At 44.9% G+C, this 11,565-nt stretch overlaps 1 protein-coding gene across 3 annotated transcripts; it reads left to right on the forward strand.

Moving 5' to 3' along the window:
- The first annotated feature begins 915 nt into the window (after positions 1 to 915).
- On the forward strand, positions 916 to 10,155 carry marveld2b (MARVEL domain containing 2b). Of its 3 annotated transcripts, none has more exons than XM_036936428.2 (8): positions 916 to 1,448; positions 2,781 to 2,875; positions 3,721 to 4,963; positions 5,077 to 5,112; positions 5,424 to 5,602; positions 7,708 to 7,879; positions 8,511 to 8,561; positions 9,254 to 10,155. In XM_036936428.2, the coding sequence occupies exons 3-8, from the start codon at positions 3,737 to 3,739 to the stop codon at positions 9,371 to 9,373; spliced, it is 1,785 nt and encodes a 594-aa protein (XP_036792323.2). In that variant the 5' UTR covers positions 916 to 1,448; positions 2,781 to 2,875; positions 3,721 to 3,736; the 3' UTR covers positions 9,374 to 10,155. The 3 variants fall into 3 exon arrangements, with proteins under 3 accessions (XP_036792323.2, XP_036792326.2, XP_036792324.2); XM_036936429.2 differs by having other exon boundaries at positions 1,304 to 1,448; positions 3,716 to 4,963; XM_036936431.2 differs by lacking the exon at positions 2,781 to 2,875 and having other exon boundaries at positions 954 to 1,448.
- Positions 10,156 to 11,565: the final 1,410 nt, after the last annotated feature.

Below are 11,565 nucleotides of genomic sequence, written 5' to 3' on the forward strand. Positions count from 1 at the left end.
AGGGGTGTCTATAAAGGCCAGGGGTGTCTATAAAGGCCAGGGGTGTCTATAAAGGCCAGGGGTGTCTAATATAGGCCAGGGGTGTCTATATAGGCCAGGGGTGTCTATAAAGGCCAGGGGTGTCTATAAAGGCCAGGGGTGTCTATAAAGGGTGTCTATAAAGGCCAGGGGTGTCTATATAGGCCAGGGGTGTCTAAAGGCCAGGGGTGTCTATAAAGGCCAGGGGTGTCTATAAAAGCCAGGGGTGTCTATAAAGGCCAGGGGTGTCTATAAAGGCCAGGGGTGTCTAATATAGGCCAGGGGTGTCTATAAAGGCCAGGGGTGTCTATAAAGGGTGTCTATAAAGGCCAGGGGTGTCTATATAGGCCAGGGGTGTCTAAAGGCCAGGGGTGTCTATAAAGGCCAGGGGTGTCTATAAAGGCCAGGGGTGTCTATAAAGGCCAGGGGTGTCTAAAGGCCAGGGGTGTCTATAAAGGCCAGGGGTGTCTACTCATTTTGCCCTGGAAGCTGCAGTCGGTCTCGGACGAGGTCCGGATTGGTTATATTTCCTCCCCATCAAAACGTTTTGGTTCCCTGACTGTCGAGCTTTAATTTCTGTGATTATTAGCGAGCTGATGAATGTTGGTCCATTTATAATTTCTACCCAGGGATAATCTCAATTGCATACTCCTCACAGAGGAGGGACCCCCTGGCAAATGTTTCACACCCCTGCTACAGGCTATAAACTAAACTGAGCTTTTATTTCTCTTGATGTGCTGCATCTAACTGAAATAGCCAGCTGGAGGAGCAAGTCCAGTCTGCAAAAAAAACGAGTAAAATGCAAATTAGAGTAACGGCAGAAAAAGTAGCAATTAGTAGTCAAAAGGGCCAAGGGGGGGTTTCAGATCATATCACTGGTTTCGATCCCCGTTTTAAGAGCGCGCCAGTTACACCCACCGCACCAGTGGTGCGTTCAGTTCGATTGAACATCTGCTACGTTAGGTAAGGGCTTTGTATTGAACGGCACATTTCCCAAAACCGTAACCAAACCCCTCCCCGTTTTTTAACTAATCGCTTAGAAACGAGTCGTTTCCGTTTAATTGAACGTTGCATTACGTTTTTTCAGCCCAGTTAAGTCTGAGTTGTATGCATTGCGTCTTGCAACAGGTCGTTTATCGTTTAAGAAGCAAACGAAACGGTGAGCGACCTACCTAAATGTGTCCAATAGAAACACGTTTTCGTTGCAAAATGTTTTCCGTTTGGAGTAGGCCTTAAACAGTTTCGCAACAGACGAACGTTTTGCAAAATAATTGGCGTAATGAATACACCCCTGGTTCGACCGGACAGCCCAGGTGTGTTTCTTGTCAGACGGCTATGTCACGCACAGGGACTGGTTGGTCACATGGTACAGCTCCTACGTTCTGCGGAAATTAATTAGCGGAAGAAACAGGTGAATGTATTATCGGCAGGTAAGCGAAATTCAAATACATTTCATAATAAAACGTCAACTGAGTTGTCACATTTAGGAATAGATATTACAGATGTTTTAATATATGTGCTTATCAGTTTTATGTAGGTTATATGTGATGATGCAAGTAGCAATTTCATGGGGATGGTAAACTGTCTGGACAGAAACCTGGTAATGTTACAAATCTGGTTAATATTAATAAAAACATAGATAATGCCGTGACAGATCAGTAGTTATGTACTCAGAGGTTAGGCCAATAATAATAAGTGTTTGTAGAATGTTCCCGAAGCTCCTATTCGCCATGTGGTTGACTGCATGCCAAAATGTAATTGTGGACACGAGTTTTAGTTCAGATTTGATGTAGCCTTGTCATGTGGTTTAGATGTTGTTTTTTTATGTCGACAAAGACGCACACCTAACTTCCAAGTTGTAATGGAGTTGTAAACCGGGTGCTACAGTGTCTATTAAAATTGCTATGTTAGGTCAGAACAAATAAGGTCATCAGATTGAGCCTTTTTGCAAACCTAGAGTACAGTTATTAAAGTATGTAGGATATACTGTAGATATTCAGTACACAACCTTGCTCCCGCTTTACCCCAACCTACATGTACAAATTACCTCGACTAATTAGTACCCCTGCACATTGACTCGGTACCGGTACCCCCTGTATATAGCCTCGTTATGTTGTTACTTTTTTTTTCTTATTTACTTTAGTTTATTTAGCAAATATTTTCTTAAATGTATTTTTTAAACTGCATTGTTGGCTGAGGGCCTGTAAGTAAGCATTTCACGGTAAGGTCCACACCTGTTATATTCCCGAGCACGTGACAAGTAAGATATTTGATTTGATGCATGTAGGTCATTGAGGGAGTTGTATTCCGCGGGCCCGGGATGAACTGGGCAATGGCCAGTCACGTTATTGGGCAAAATCGGGGAGGGAGGAGCGCCCTTCTCAAATCAAACAGTAATCTGCGCTGCTCGGTCATGTTGTCAACAAGGCAGCATGGCGCATCATCCAGAAACAAACCTTTTCCATAAAATATTTTTTTTAGAATTTTTAAACTAGTTGTCAATTGCGTTTTTATCAAAAGTAATCACATCTGAATGTGAAAAACACATAATCCTACTGATCACTCTCCACATACTTAATTATGACACGTTTGTTTTCATCCGATTTCGCCATCAACGAGAGAGAGCAGGCATTTGGCTCACGTCGGGAGGCAGCCTGGCGTCACTTTTCTCCTGGTTCAAACTTCTTCCACCGGGGTAACCCGGGCCAGATAAACAAACTCCCTCAGTGTAACTGACTGTCGCCTGTTTGTCCTCATTCCAGGTGACACAGCCAGAGAGGAAATCAGAGCCATTATAAACATATTCATACTGAACAGCAAGGCCATGTGAGTCTGGCCCGGTGACTGTGTAAAAGAGGTATTATTCCAACTATTTTCCATATTTTTTTTGCGATGTTACTATTGATGCAAGATACAACAATGCCAAAATTGTGAAGAGATGTTGATATTGTGGTCCTTTGGTGATGGGAGTTTTACTTGAGTTACTTGACATGCTATAGAAAACTATAAACTTGTTACCAAATTTTCCCCACATTGTTTTGTTTGTGGGAGACAGACTTTTTATTTAATTTTTTATTAATTTAACCACCAAGATAGTCCACTCACTAAAAATGTATTGCTTTCCAGTAATACACATGAGGTTTAGGTGAATCTGGGTAGGTTCTTTGTGTTATACTGTTACCCCCCCCCCCCCCAGATATCTGGCATTGCCAATAACCAGGAAGACCCTGATTGAAGACAGTGCCCGTTTGCATGCAACTACTGCCCCCCACCCACACACAAATCAAATCTGATTTTAATTTTCACATGCGCCAAATACAACAGGTAGACCTTACCGTGAAATGTTTACTTACAAACCTTAACCAACAATGCAGTTCAAGAAAGAGTTAAGAAAATATTTACTAAATAAACTAAAAAAGAATAATGCATAAAAAAAATCAGAAAGTAACAAGAAAATGACATAACAATAATTATACATATCAATAACACACACACACACACACATTGTAATAGTAACCCAGATCATGTCTCATGTCTTGAGGTTAACAATCTTTGTCCTGTTATGCTTTTGTAAAGGTAGTTTAGAGGTCAAACAAAGTGTACTGCATAGATTTGAGACTATCAAGCAGATCATCCTTTGGCAATATTGTCCTGCATTTTCTAACCACAGCCTCTCTCCTCTCTGTGTCTGTACGAGGGCAGAGACCAGTGCGTCCCCATGTCTGCTAGAGGAGGTTCCTCTGGCCGTTTCAACATTGTCCGGGATGCAGAACCTCACTACGACCAGGTCCCAGTGGGCTCCTTATGGAGGGACCAGGACCTCCCTCCTCCTCCCCGCTCCCTTGGGGGTTTCAGGGGGGCAGACCTGGCTGTGAGCTCCGACCCCCTGCCCCCCCCTCCCCTCCCAGACCAGCCCCCCGTGGGCCCTGACTTGTACCCCCCTAGCGACGGTGCCTCGGAGCGCCTTGACAACGACAGTGCGGCCATGGACATCAAACCCGTCCGCCGCTTCATTCCTGACTCCTTCAAGAACTTCTTCCGCGGCAACAGTGTCCGTGGTAGCAGCAACAAGCCCTTCTCCTTACCCCCGTCCCCGCCGCTGACGGAAAAAGACGACCTCAAACCAGGAACCACTAGAGGTGTCCCCTGCTCCCCTCCCCCCTCTCCCTCCCTCCCTGGCTCCTACCTGGATCCGTATGGAGGCTCTGGCGGCAGCTACAACTCCAGAAAAGAACGTGACGCCATGTTGCTAGGAACCGATGCATTCGAGTCTGTCTCAGGCGTCACATTCCGCTCAGCCAAGACCTACAGCGAGCGGGTGGAGGATTACCACCAACGCTACGCCTATATGAAGTCCTGGGCGGGGTTACTGCGCATCCTGGGCTGCGTCGAGCTCCTTTTGGGCGCTGTCGTCTTCGCCTGCGCGTGTGCTTATGTGCACAAGGACAACGAGTGGTTCAATATGTTCGGCTACTCCCAGCCACAGTTGTTTGGGGGGTTAGGGGGCGGCGCAGCAGCGTACGGAGGCAGCGGATCGTTCAGCTACGACGGACCCAAAACCCCCTTCATCTTGGTAGTGGCTGGCCTGGCCTGGATAGTAACAGTCATTATGCTAGTCCTGGGGATGACCATGTACTACCGTACCATCCTCCTAGACTCGTCTTGGTGGCCGTTGACTGAGTGTGTAATTAACCTGGCCCTTGGGTTTCTCTACATGGTAGCAGCGGTCATGTACGTCAGGGACACAACCAGAGGAGGCCTCTGTTACATCCCTGTCTTCAACAACGGAGTCAACGGAGCCTTCTGTCGCACAGAGGCCGGCCAGACCGCCGCCATTATTTTTCTGTTCGTCAACATGATGATATATTTTGTGGGCGCTGGTGTGTGTCTGAAGCTGTGGCGGCACGAGGCGGCGAGGCTGAGGAGGGAGGGGTTAGTGCAGGAGGTGAGGGCGGGATTAGACACACACACACAGTTGTCCTTTTGGGCTGCAATGTTTTTGTGTTCTGTGACAAATCCTTTGCCTCATCCTTTCCCATTGGTCTTCTTTGTTCTCAGATGAAAACCATTGGATCTTCCCTGCCAATATCTGCTGTAAGTCTCTTAGTACACTAGTAGAGAACTTTAATTCATATTTATTCATTTAATTTGTAAAGCTCTTTTCTTTTTTTTTTTCACAACCAAGGTGCAAATGTCACATTCTTCATTCCATTACGCTGAGTATACATACTGACAACCATGTTAAATTCCAGTTAATTCAGGAAGCACACTGACACTGACTTTCCTCTTGAAAATTTGGAATTGGAATTTGGTTTACTTTCTGAATTGACATGAATTAAAATGGAATTGACCTCAACCCTGCTGACAACATAGTAATCATACCGCCAATCCCCATCCTTCCCCAGCTGGGCGGTTCCAGGACCTCAGCGCAGACCCCTCTCCCCACCCTCCAGACTATCCCGGAGGTGTTGGACGGCCATGTTGCCTCTCCAGCCGCCCCTCTGATGATGGAGCCAGAGATCCTCCGAGGACACATCCCCGCAGGACACATCCCCAAACCTGTAATCATCGCAGACTACGTGGCGTGAGTACTGACCACCCATCTAACTTTAGTTGACCTGTTCTCTGACAGATGGAGTTTTTAATCGTTTGTATTGTTGTGTATCATGCTCCTGTCTTTGTTCGTTGTCATTTGTATCACTGCTTCCTTATTATGTACTTTGTATTTGCTTAATTTTTTTGTGAAGAAAACTTTGGTCTCAATGGAACTTCCCTGCATATATATATACTGCTCAAAAAAATAAAGGGAACACTAAAATAACACATCCTAGATCTGAATGAATGAAATATTCTTATTAAATACTTTTTTCTTTACATAGTTGAATGTGACAACAAAATCACACACAAATTATCAATGGAAATCAAATTTATCAACCCATGGAGGTCTGGATTTGGAGTCACACTCAAAATTAAAGTGGAAAACCACACTACAGGCTGATCCAACTTTGATGTGATGTCCTTAAAACAAGTCAAAATGAGGCTCAATAGTGTGTGTGGCCTCCACGTGCCCGTATGACCTCCCTACAACGCCTGGGCATGCTCCTGATGAGGTGGCGGATGGTCTCCTGAGGGATCTCCTCCCAGACCTGGACTAAAGCATCAGCCAACTCCTGGACAGTCTGTGGTGCAATGTGGCGTTGGTGGATGGAGCGAGACATGATGACCCAGATGTGCTCAATTGGATTCAGGTCTGGGGAATGGGCAGGCCAGTCCATAGCATCAATGCCTTCCTCTTGCAGGAACTGCTAACACACTCCAGCCACATGAGGTTTAGCATTGTCTTGCATTAGGAGGAACCCAGGGCCAACTGCACCAGCATATGGTCTCACAAGGGGTCTGAGGATCTCATCTCGGTACCTAATGGCAGTCAGGCTACCTCTGGCGAGCACATGAAGGGCTGTGCGGTCCCCCAAAGAAATGTCACACCATGACTGACCCACAGCCAAACCGGTCATGCTGGAGGATGTTGCAGGCAGCAGAACGTTCTCCATGGCGTCTCCAGGCTCTGTCACGTCTGTCACATGTGCTCAGTGTGAACCTGCTTTCATCTGTGAAGAGCACAGGGCGCCAGTGGCGAATTTGCCAATCTTGGTGTTCTCTGGGAAATGCCAAACGTCCTGCACGGTGTTGGGCTGTAAGCACAACCCCCACCTGTGGACGTCGGGCCCTCATACCACCCTCATGGAGTCTGTTTCTGACCGTTTGAGCAGACACATGCACATTTGTGGCCTGCTGGAGGTAATTTTGCAGTGCTCCTCCTGCTCCTCCTTGCACAAAGGCGGAGGTAGCGGTCCTGCTGCTGGGTTGTTGCCCTCCTATGGCATCCTCCACATCTCCTGATGTACTGGCCTGTCTCCTGGTAGCGCCTCCATGCTCTGGACACTACGCTGACAGACACAGCAAACCTTCTTGTTACAGCTGCACTACCTGAGCCACTTGTGTGGGTTGTAGACTCCGTCTCATGCTACCACTATAGTGAAAGCACCGCCAGCATTCAAAAGTGACCAAAACATCAGCCAGGAAGCATAGGAACTGAGAAGTGGTCTGTGGTCACCACCTGCAGAACCACTCTTTTATTGGGGGTGTCTTGCTAAATGCCTATAATTTCCACCTGTTCTCTATCCCATTTACACAACAGCATGTGAAATGTATTGTCAATCAGTGTTGCTTCCTAAATGGACAGTTTGATTTCACAGAAGTGTGATTGACTTGGAGTTCCATCGCGTTGTTTAAGTGTTCCCTTTTATTTTTTTGAGCAGCGTATAAAGGTTAAATAAAATCAAACGTATGGACCTTAAGTACCAACGGCTAGCTGACTGCCACAGTCTGCTTCCTACTAGACTTATCACGGTCATACGGCGCAGCACTCCAATCTCACGAGGGCCACACTCAGTCCTGCTTTCTCTATCTCTCTCTGCCACTTAATTGATCCGTTAATGTCATTGATGGGCTTGGCAAGAGAGTTCACACACACCTGGTTGCCCAGGTGGTAGACATTTGTTTCTACATATAAAGGCCTTTAAAAAAAAAAACAACCCTGTATTTCTGTGTTTGTGTGTAGGACGAGTCATTTTAGACTATTTGAGATGCTTGTTGATGACCTCTGCTTTGTATTTGTTGTGTGAACAGGAAGTACCCGACAATCCGTACGGAGGAGGAGAGGGACCAGTACAAGGCTGTGTTTAAGGACCAGTATGCTGAGTACAAAGAGCTGCATGCTGAGGTCCAGGTCATGGCCAAGAAGTTTGACGAGATGGACGAACTGATGAGGAACCTGCCTCCACGGCCCTCCAGTCAACTGGTACTGAGACCGAGAGAGAGAGAAATACACAAGCACGTCACACGGAGACTTCACACACACACACACACACACAAAACATAAAGCTCCCTGGGCCTCCAGTGGTTAAGGGCGCTGTACTGCAGCGCCAGCTGTGCCACCAGAGACTGGGTTCGCGCCCAGGCTCTGTTGCAACCGGGAGGTCCGTGGGGCGACGCACAATTGGCATAGCGTTGTCCGGGTTAGGGAGGGTTTGGCCGGTAGGGATATCCTTGTCTCATCGCGCACCAGAGACTCCTGTGGCGGGCCGGGCGCAGTGCGCACTAACCAAGGTTGCCAGGTGCACGGTGTTTCCTCCGACACATTGATGCGGCTGGCTTCCGGGTTGGATGGCGCTGTGTTAAGAAGCAGTGCGGCTTGGTTGGGTTGTGTATCGGAGGACGCATGACTTTCAACCTTCGTCTCTCCCGAGCCCGTACGGGGGTTGTAGCGATGAGACAAGATCGTAGCTACTAAAACAATTGGATACCACGAAATTGGGGAGAAAAAGGGGGTAAAAATAAATAAAAAAAACATAAAGCTCACAAATTATAGCCCCATGTCCTTCTAGTGCTTTTTATCAATCCCTTGTTCAAAGTTAAAGCTCTTCTTTCAGGAGAAGGAACGCATCAATACCATAGTATTGGAGTACCAGAGAAAGAAAGCGGTAAGTGATTTTTGAGTCTTATTTTAATATAAAATGAATATAAGTAGGGGACCCATTACAGGTCCTGAGCCTTAATAATGACCTGTAGAGTAGTTTAGGTTTCAGTAATATGTTTATGGACGATGCCCAGTAGAAGCTAATCTGTAGAACCGGTTTGTGTAGGCAGGGAGTTTCACATAGTTTCAGGTAGTTTCCCTTTCAGGTAAACTAATGATGTGTGACGGACTGACAGTAGATCAGAGCACTTCCTATTCACTCCTCACTCCTCACTCCTCTCTCCTCTCTCCTCTCTCCTCACTCCTCACTCCTCTCTCAGATCTCCTCTCTCCTCTCTCCTCACTCCTCACTCCTCACTCCTCTCTCAGATCTCCTCTCTCCTCTCTCCTCTCTCCTCTCTCCTCACTCCTCACTCCTCACTCCTCTCTCCTCACTCCTCACTCCTGTTCGAAACGTTTATCTCGGTCCTTTCTACACTCACACTGCAGACGAGGACATTTGCTAGATGCATCAAATGCAACTATGCCCTTATCTGATGGCTTTCGGTTCCACCATCTATTACCTTATGAAATGACAAGACGGGATATGGGACTTGTTGCCACAGATGTCTTAGGAGGTTGAGGTGTGAGAGAGGCAGATGGAGATAGTAAATGAACGAACAAATGTTAACTTTTCTCTCTCGCTCTTGTTGTCAGGATCCTACGTTCCTTGAGAAGAGGGAGAGGTGTGAGTACCTGAAGAACAAACTGTCCCACATCAAACAGAAGATCAACGAATACAACAAGGTCATGGACTGGAACGACGGATTCAACTAGACGAACACACACTCTGAACTGTGCAGCTTAACTGAGCCAGGTCAAGCCCGAATGCTGAAGTTTACCCTCCACTACATTATGTTGGATGCCACTCCTTGCCAGTAGAGATATGGACATGCCATGGGTCAAATCATATAAAGATTTTAGTGCCACAAAAATTGATATTGAGGCTGGTTTTATAATCTACACGTTTTCTTATCTGATGCATTTTGGTTTTATTGATGTCCGTGATATTTTTGTTCACTGCCATAATTGTAAGTTGGTTGCCACTGCCCAACCCTGAAGGACAGATCAGCCTCTACACAGTACCCCAACATCAATTTGATCATGTGGGCAAATGTCATTCTTTGTTGTGTATAATTATTTATCTCTATTGTACCATTTTGTAAACTCTAGATACTGTAACAGTATGAATCTTAACAAATCTGTTATGTTTTCCTCAACAGACTTTTCTGCAATAATTGTTTAAATTAAGTGACAAAGCATCTCCTATGTATTATATATATGTCGTTGTTGACTTGTGTTTTTCAAAAACTATTTTTTGCAGCTTCTGGGTGTACATGAACACAGTCCAATGTTGTACACTGATGTCAATCGAGGTGGTTTATTTGGAACACGTGGCCTCTCTGGTATATTTCGTACATTTATTGTGTAGAAACGTTATCCAGTATCATATATTTCTGTTTCGACTTGCTTACCGATGTACTTGTAATTTCTTGATAATTGAAGGAAAGTCTGGAAAGTTTGATTTCAGCACAGTTTGATAAAGATCCTAAAAACTATGATGCCTTTTTTGTCCCCCAGTAGAAATTACCATTATATTAATCACAGAAGAGTGTGTGTGTGACTATGTCAGTGGTTGATGAATGTCAGAGAATACTGGAAATTGGATCCTTTTTCTGTCAGTCAGTGTCTGTTACAAAAGGGAATCTTGCCTAAACAATGTCTCTCTCTCACACACACACTTCCTGTCGGTGTGGAATCTTGCCTAGTCCTCATGACATGGCTGTTGGTCTCGTTAAAGCCTGGAGGACTGGTTTGGTCATGATGGACACTAGAGGGGAGGGGAGGGGGGGAGAGGGCGTTGGGTATCACAGTCCCCTATTCAAATCAACGGTGTAGAGTTCTGGCTCCACTGCAACTCCCACCAAGGTGTCATCTTACACACACACCATAGGCCCTTATAGGTTGAAGATACACAGGCAATTTACGATTCCATGCGGAAGCTTTTGAAAATTAGAAGATTCATCGAACCAGCGCTGTTGCTAAATAGCATATCTGGTGCCTTAGTTTAGAATTTGTCCTTATTTATGCAAAGAGTTCTGGGATATTAGAACCCTCATGACTTAACCTTGGCTATCTTCAACCTAGCATAGGACCAGGAAGTTATTTTTAATAATAATATATATATATATTTATTGCAACAGTAACAATATTACACATCAATACAAATCAAATTGTATTAGTCACATGCGCCAAATACAACAGGTGTAAGTAAACCTTAGAGGGAAATGCTAATTTACGAGCCCTTAACCAACAATGCAGTTTTAAAAAATACGGATAAGAAAAAAAAGTAATTAAAAACAGGGACATTACTGTGAATACAATGAAAGAACTGAATTAATAGAACACCAGGCAAATTCAACAATAAGTGGATACGACTGGTAGTTAATGAAGCCATTTTTGGTTATTCTAATTCAATATATTGCTATGCTATGGTCAAAAGCGACAACCTTTTATCCACTTATCCCAAAAGTTAAAGAAACTCATTTTAAAATATTTCCTTCCATCTAACCTGTTAATGATTTCTTGCACAAAATATTCAATTTTGACAAAATGCCTGGTGTTTTTTGTTCCAGAATCTGTAGAGCATTTTTTTCCCCATGTCGCCATTCTAGTAAACTATGGATTGAAATCCATAAATGCTTGTGTATATTAAAGACCAGAAAGTTAACAGATGTCAAGGAAACAAGCCTATCTACTTATGTATCACATACTCTGTCAGCGAACATTCTGACCCAACGTTTCAATATTATCTGGATCCCGTTTTGTCCATTATTGATTAATAAACACATGGGTGACAAACAACAATGATTTTGTGTGTCCAAATGTACCTAAACTCTCCCACCGTCAATTTGTTCTTGATCTACTACCTGTTTTTGTGTATTCGATGTTGGTGACAATTAGGCCAA

The sequence above is a fragment of the Oncorhynchus mykiss genome, chromosome 11, assembly GCF_057628025.1.
Source record: "Oncorhynchus mykiss isolate SJ-2025 chromosome 11, ASM5762802v1, whole genome shotgun sequence".
NCBI lineage: Eukaryota > Metazoa > Chordata > Actinopteri > Salmoniformes > Salmonidae > Oncorhynchus > Oncorhynchus mykiss.

Excerpts from the sequence above, each read along its gene's own strand:
- marveld2b (XM_036936428.2), top strand. The coding sequence starts at position 3,737 with ATGTCTGCTAGAGGAGGTTCCTCTGGCCGTTTCAACATTGTCCGGGAT. Across the intron at positions 4,964-5,076 it reads GGGAGGGGTTAGTGCAGGAG|ATGAAAACCATTGGATCTTC; the intron begins GTGAGGGCGGGA and ends CTTTGTTCTCAG. Across the intron at positions 7,880-8,510 it reads CACGGCCCTCCAGTCAACTG|GAGAAGGAACGCATCAATAC; the intron begins GTACTGAGACCG and ends CTCTTCTTTCAG.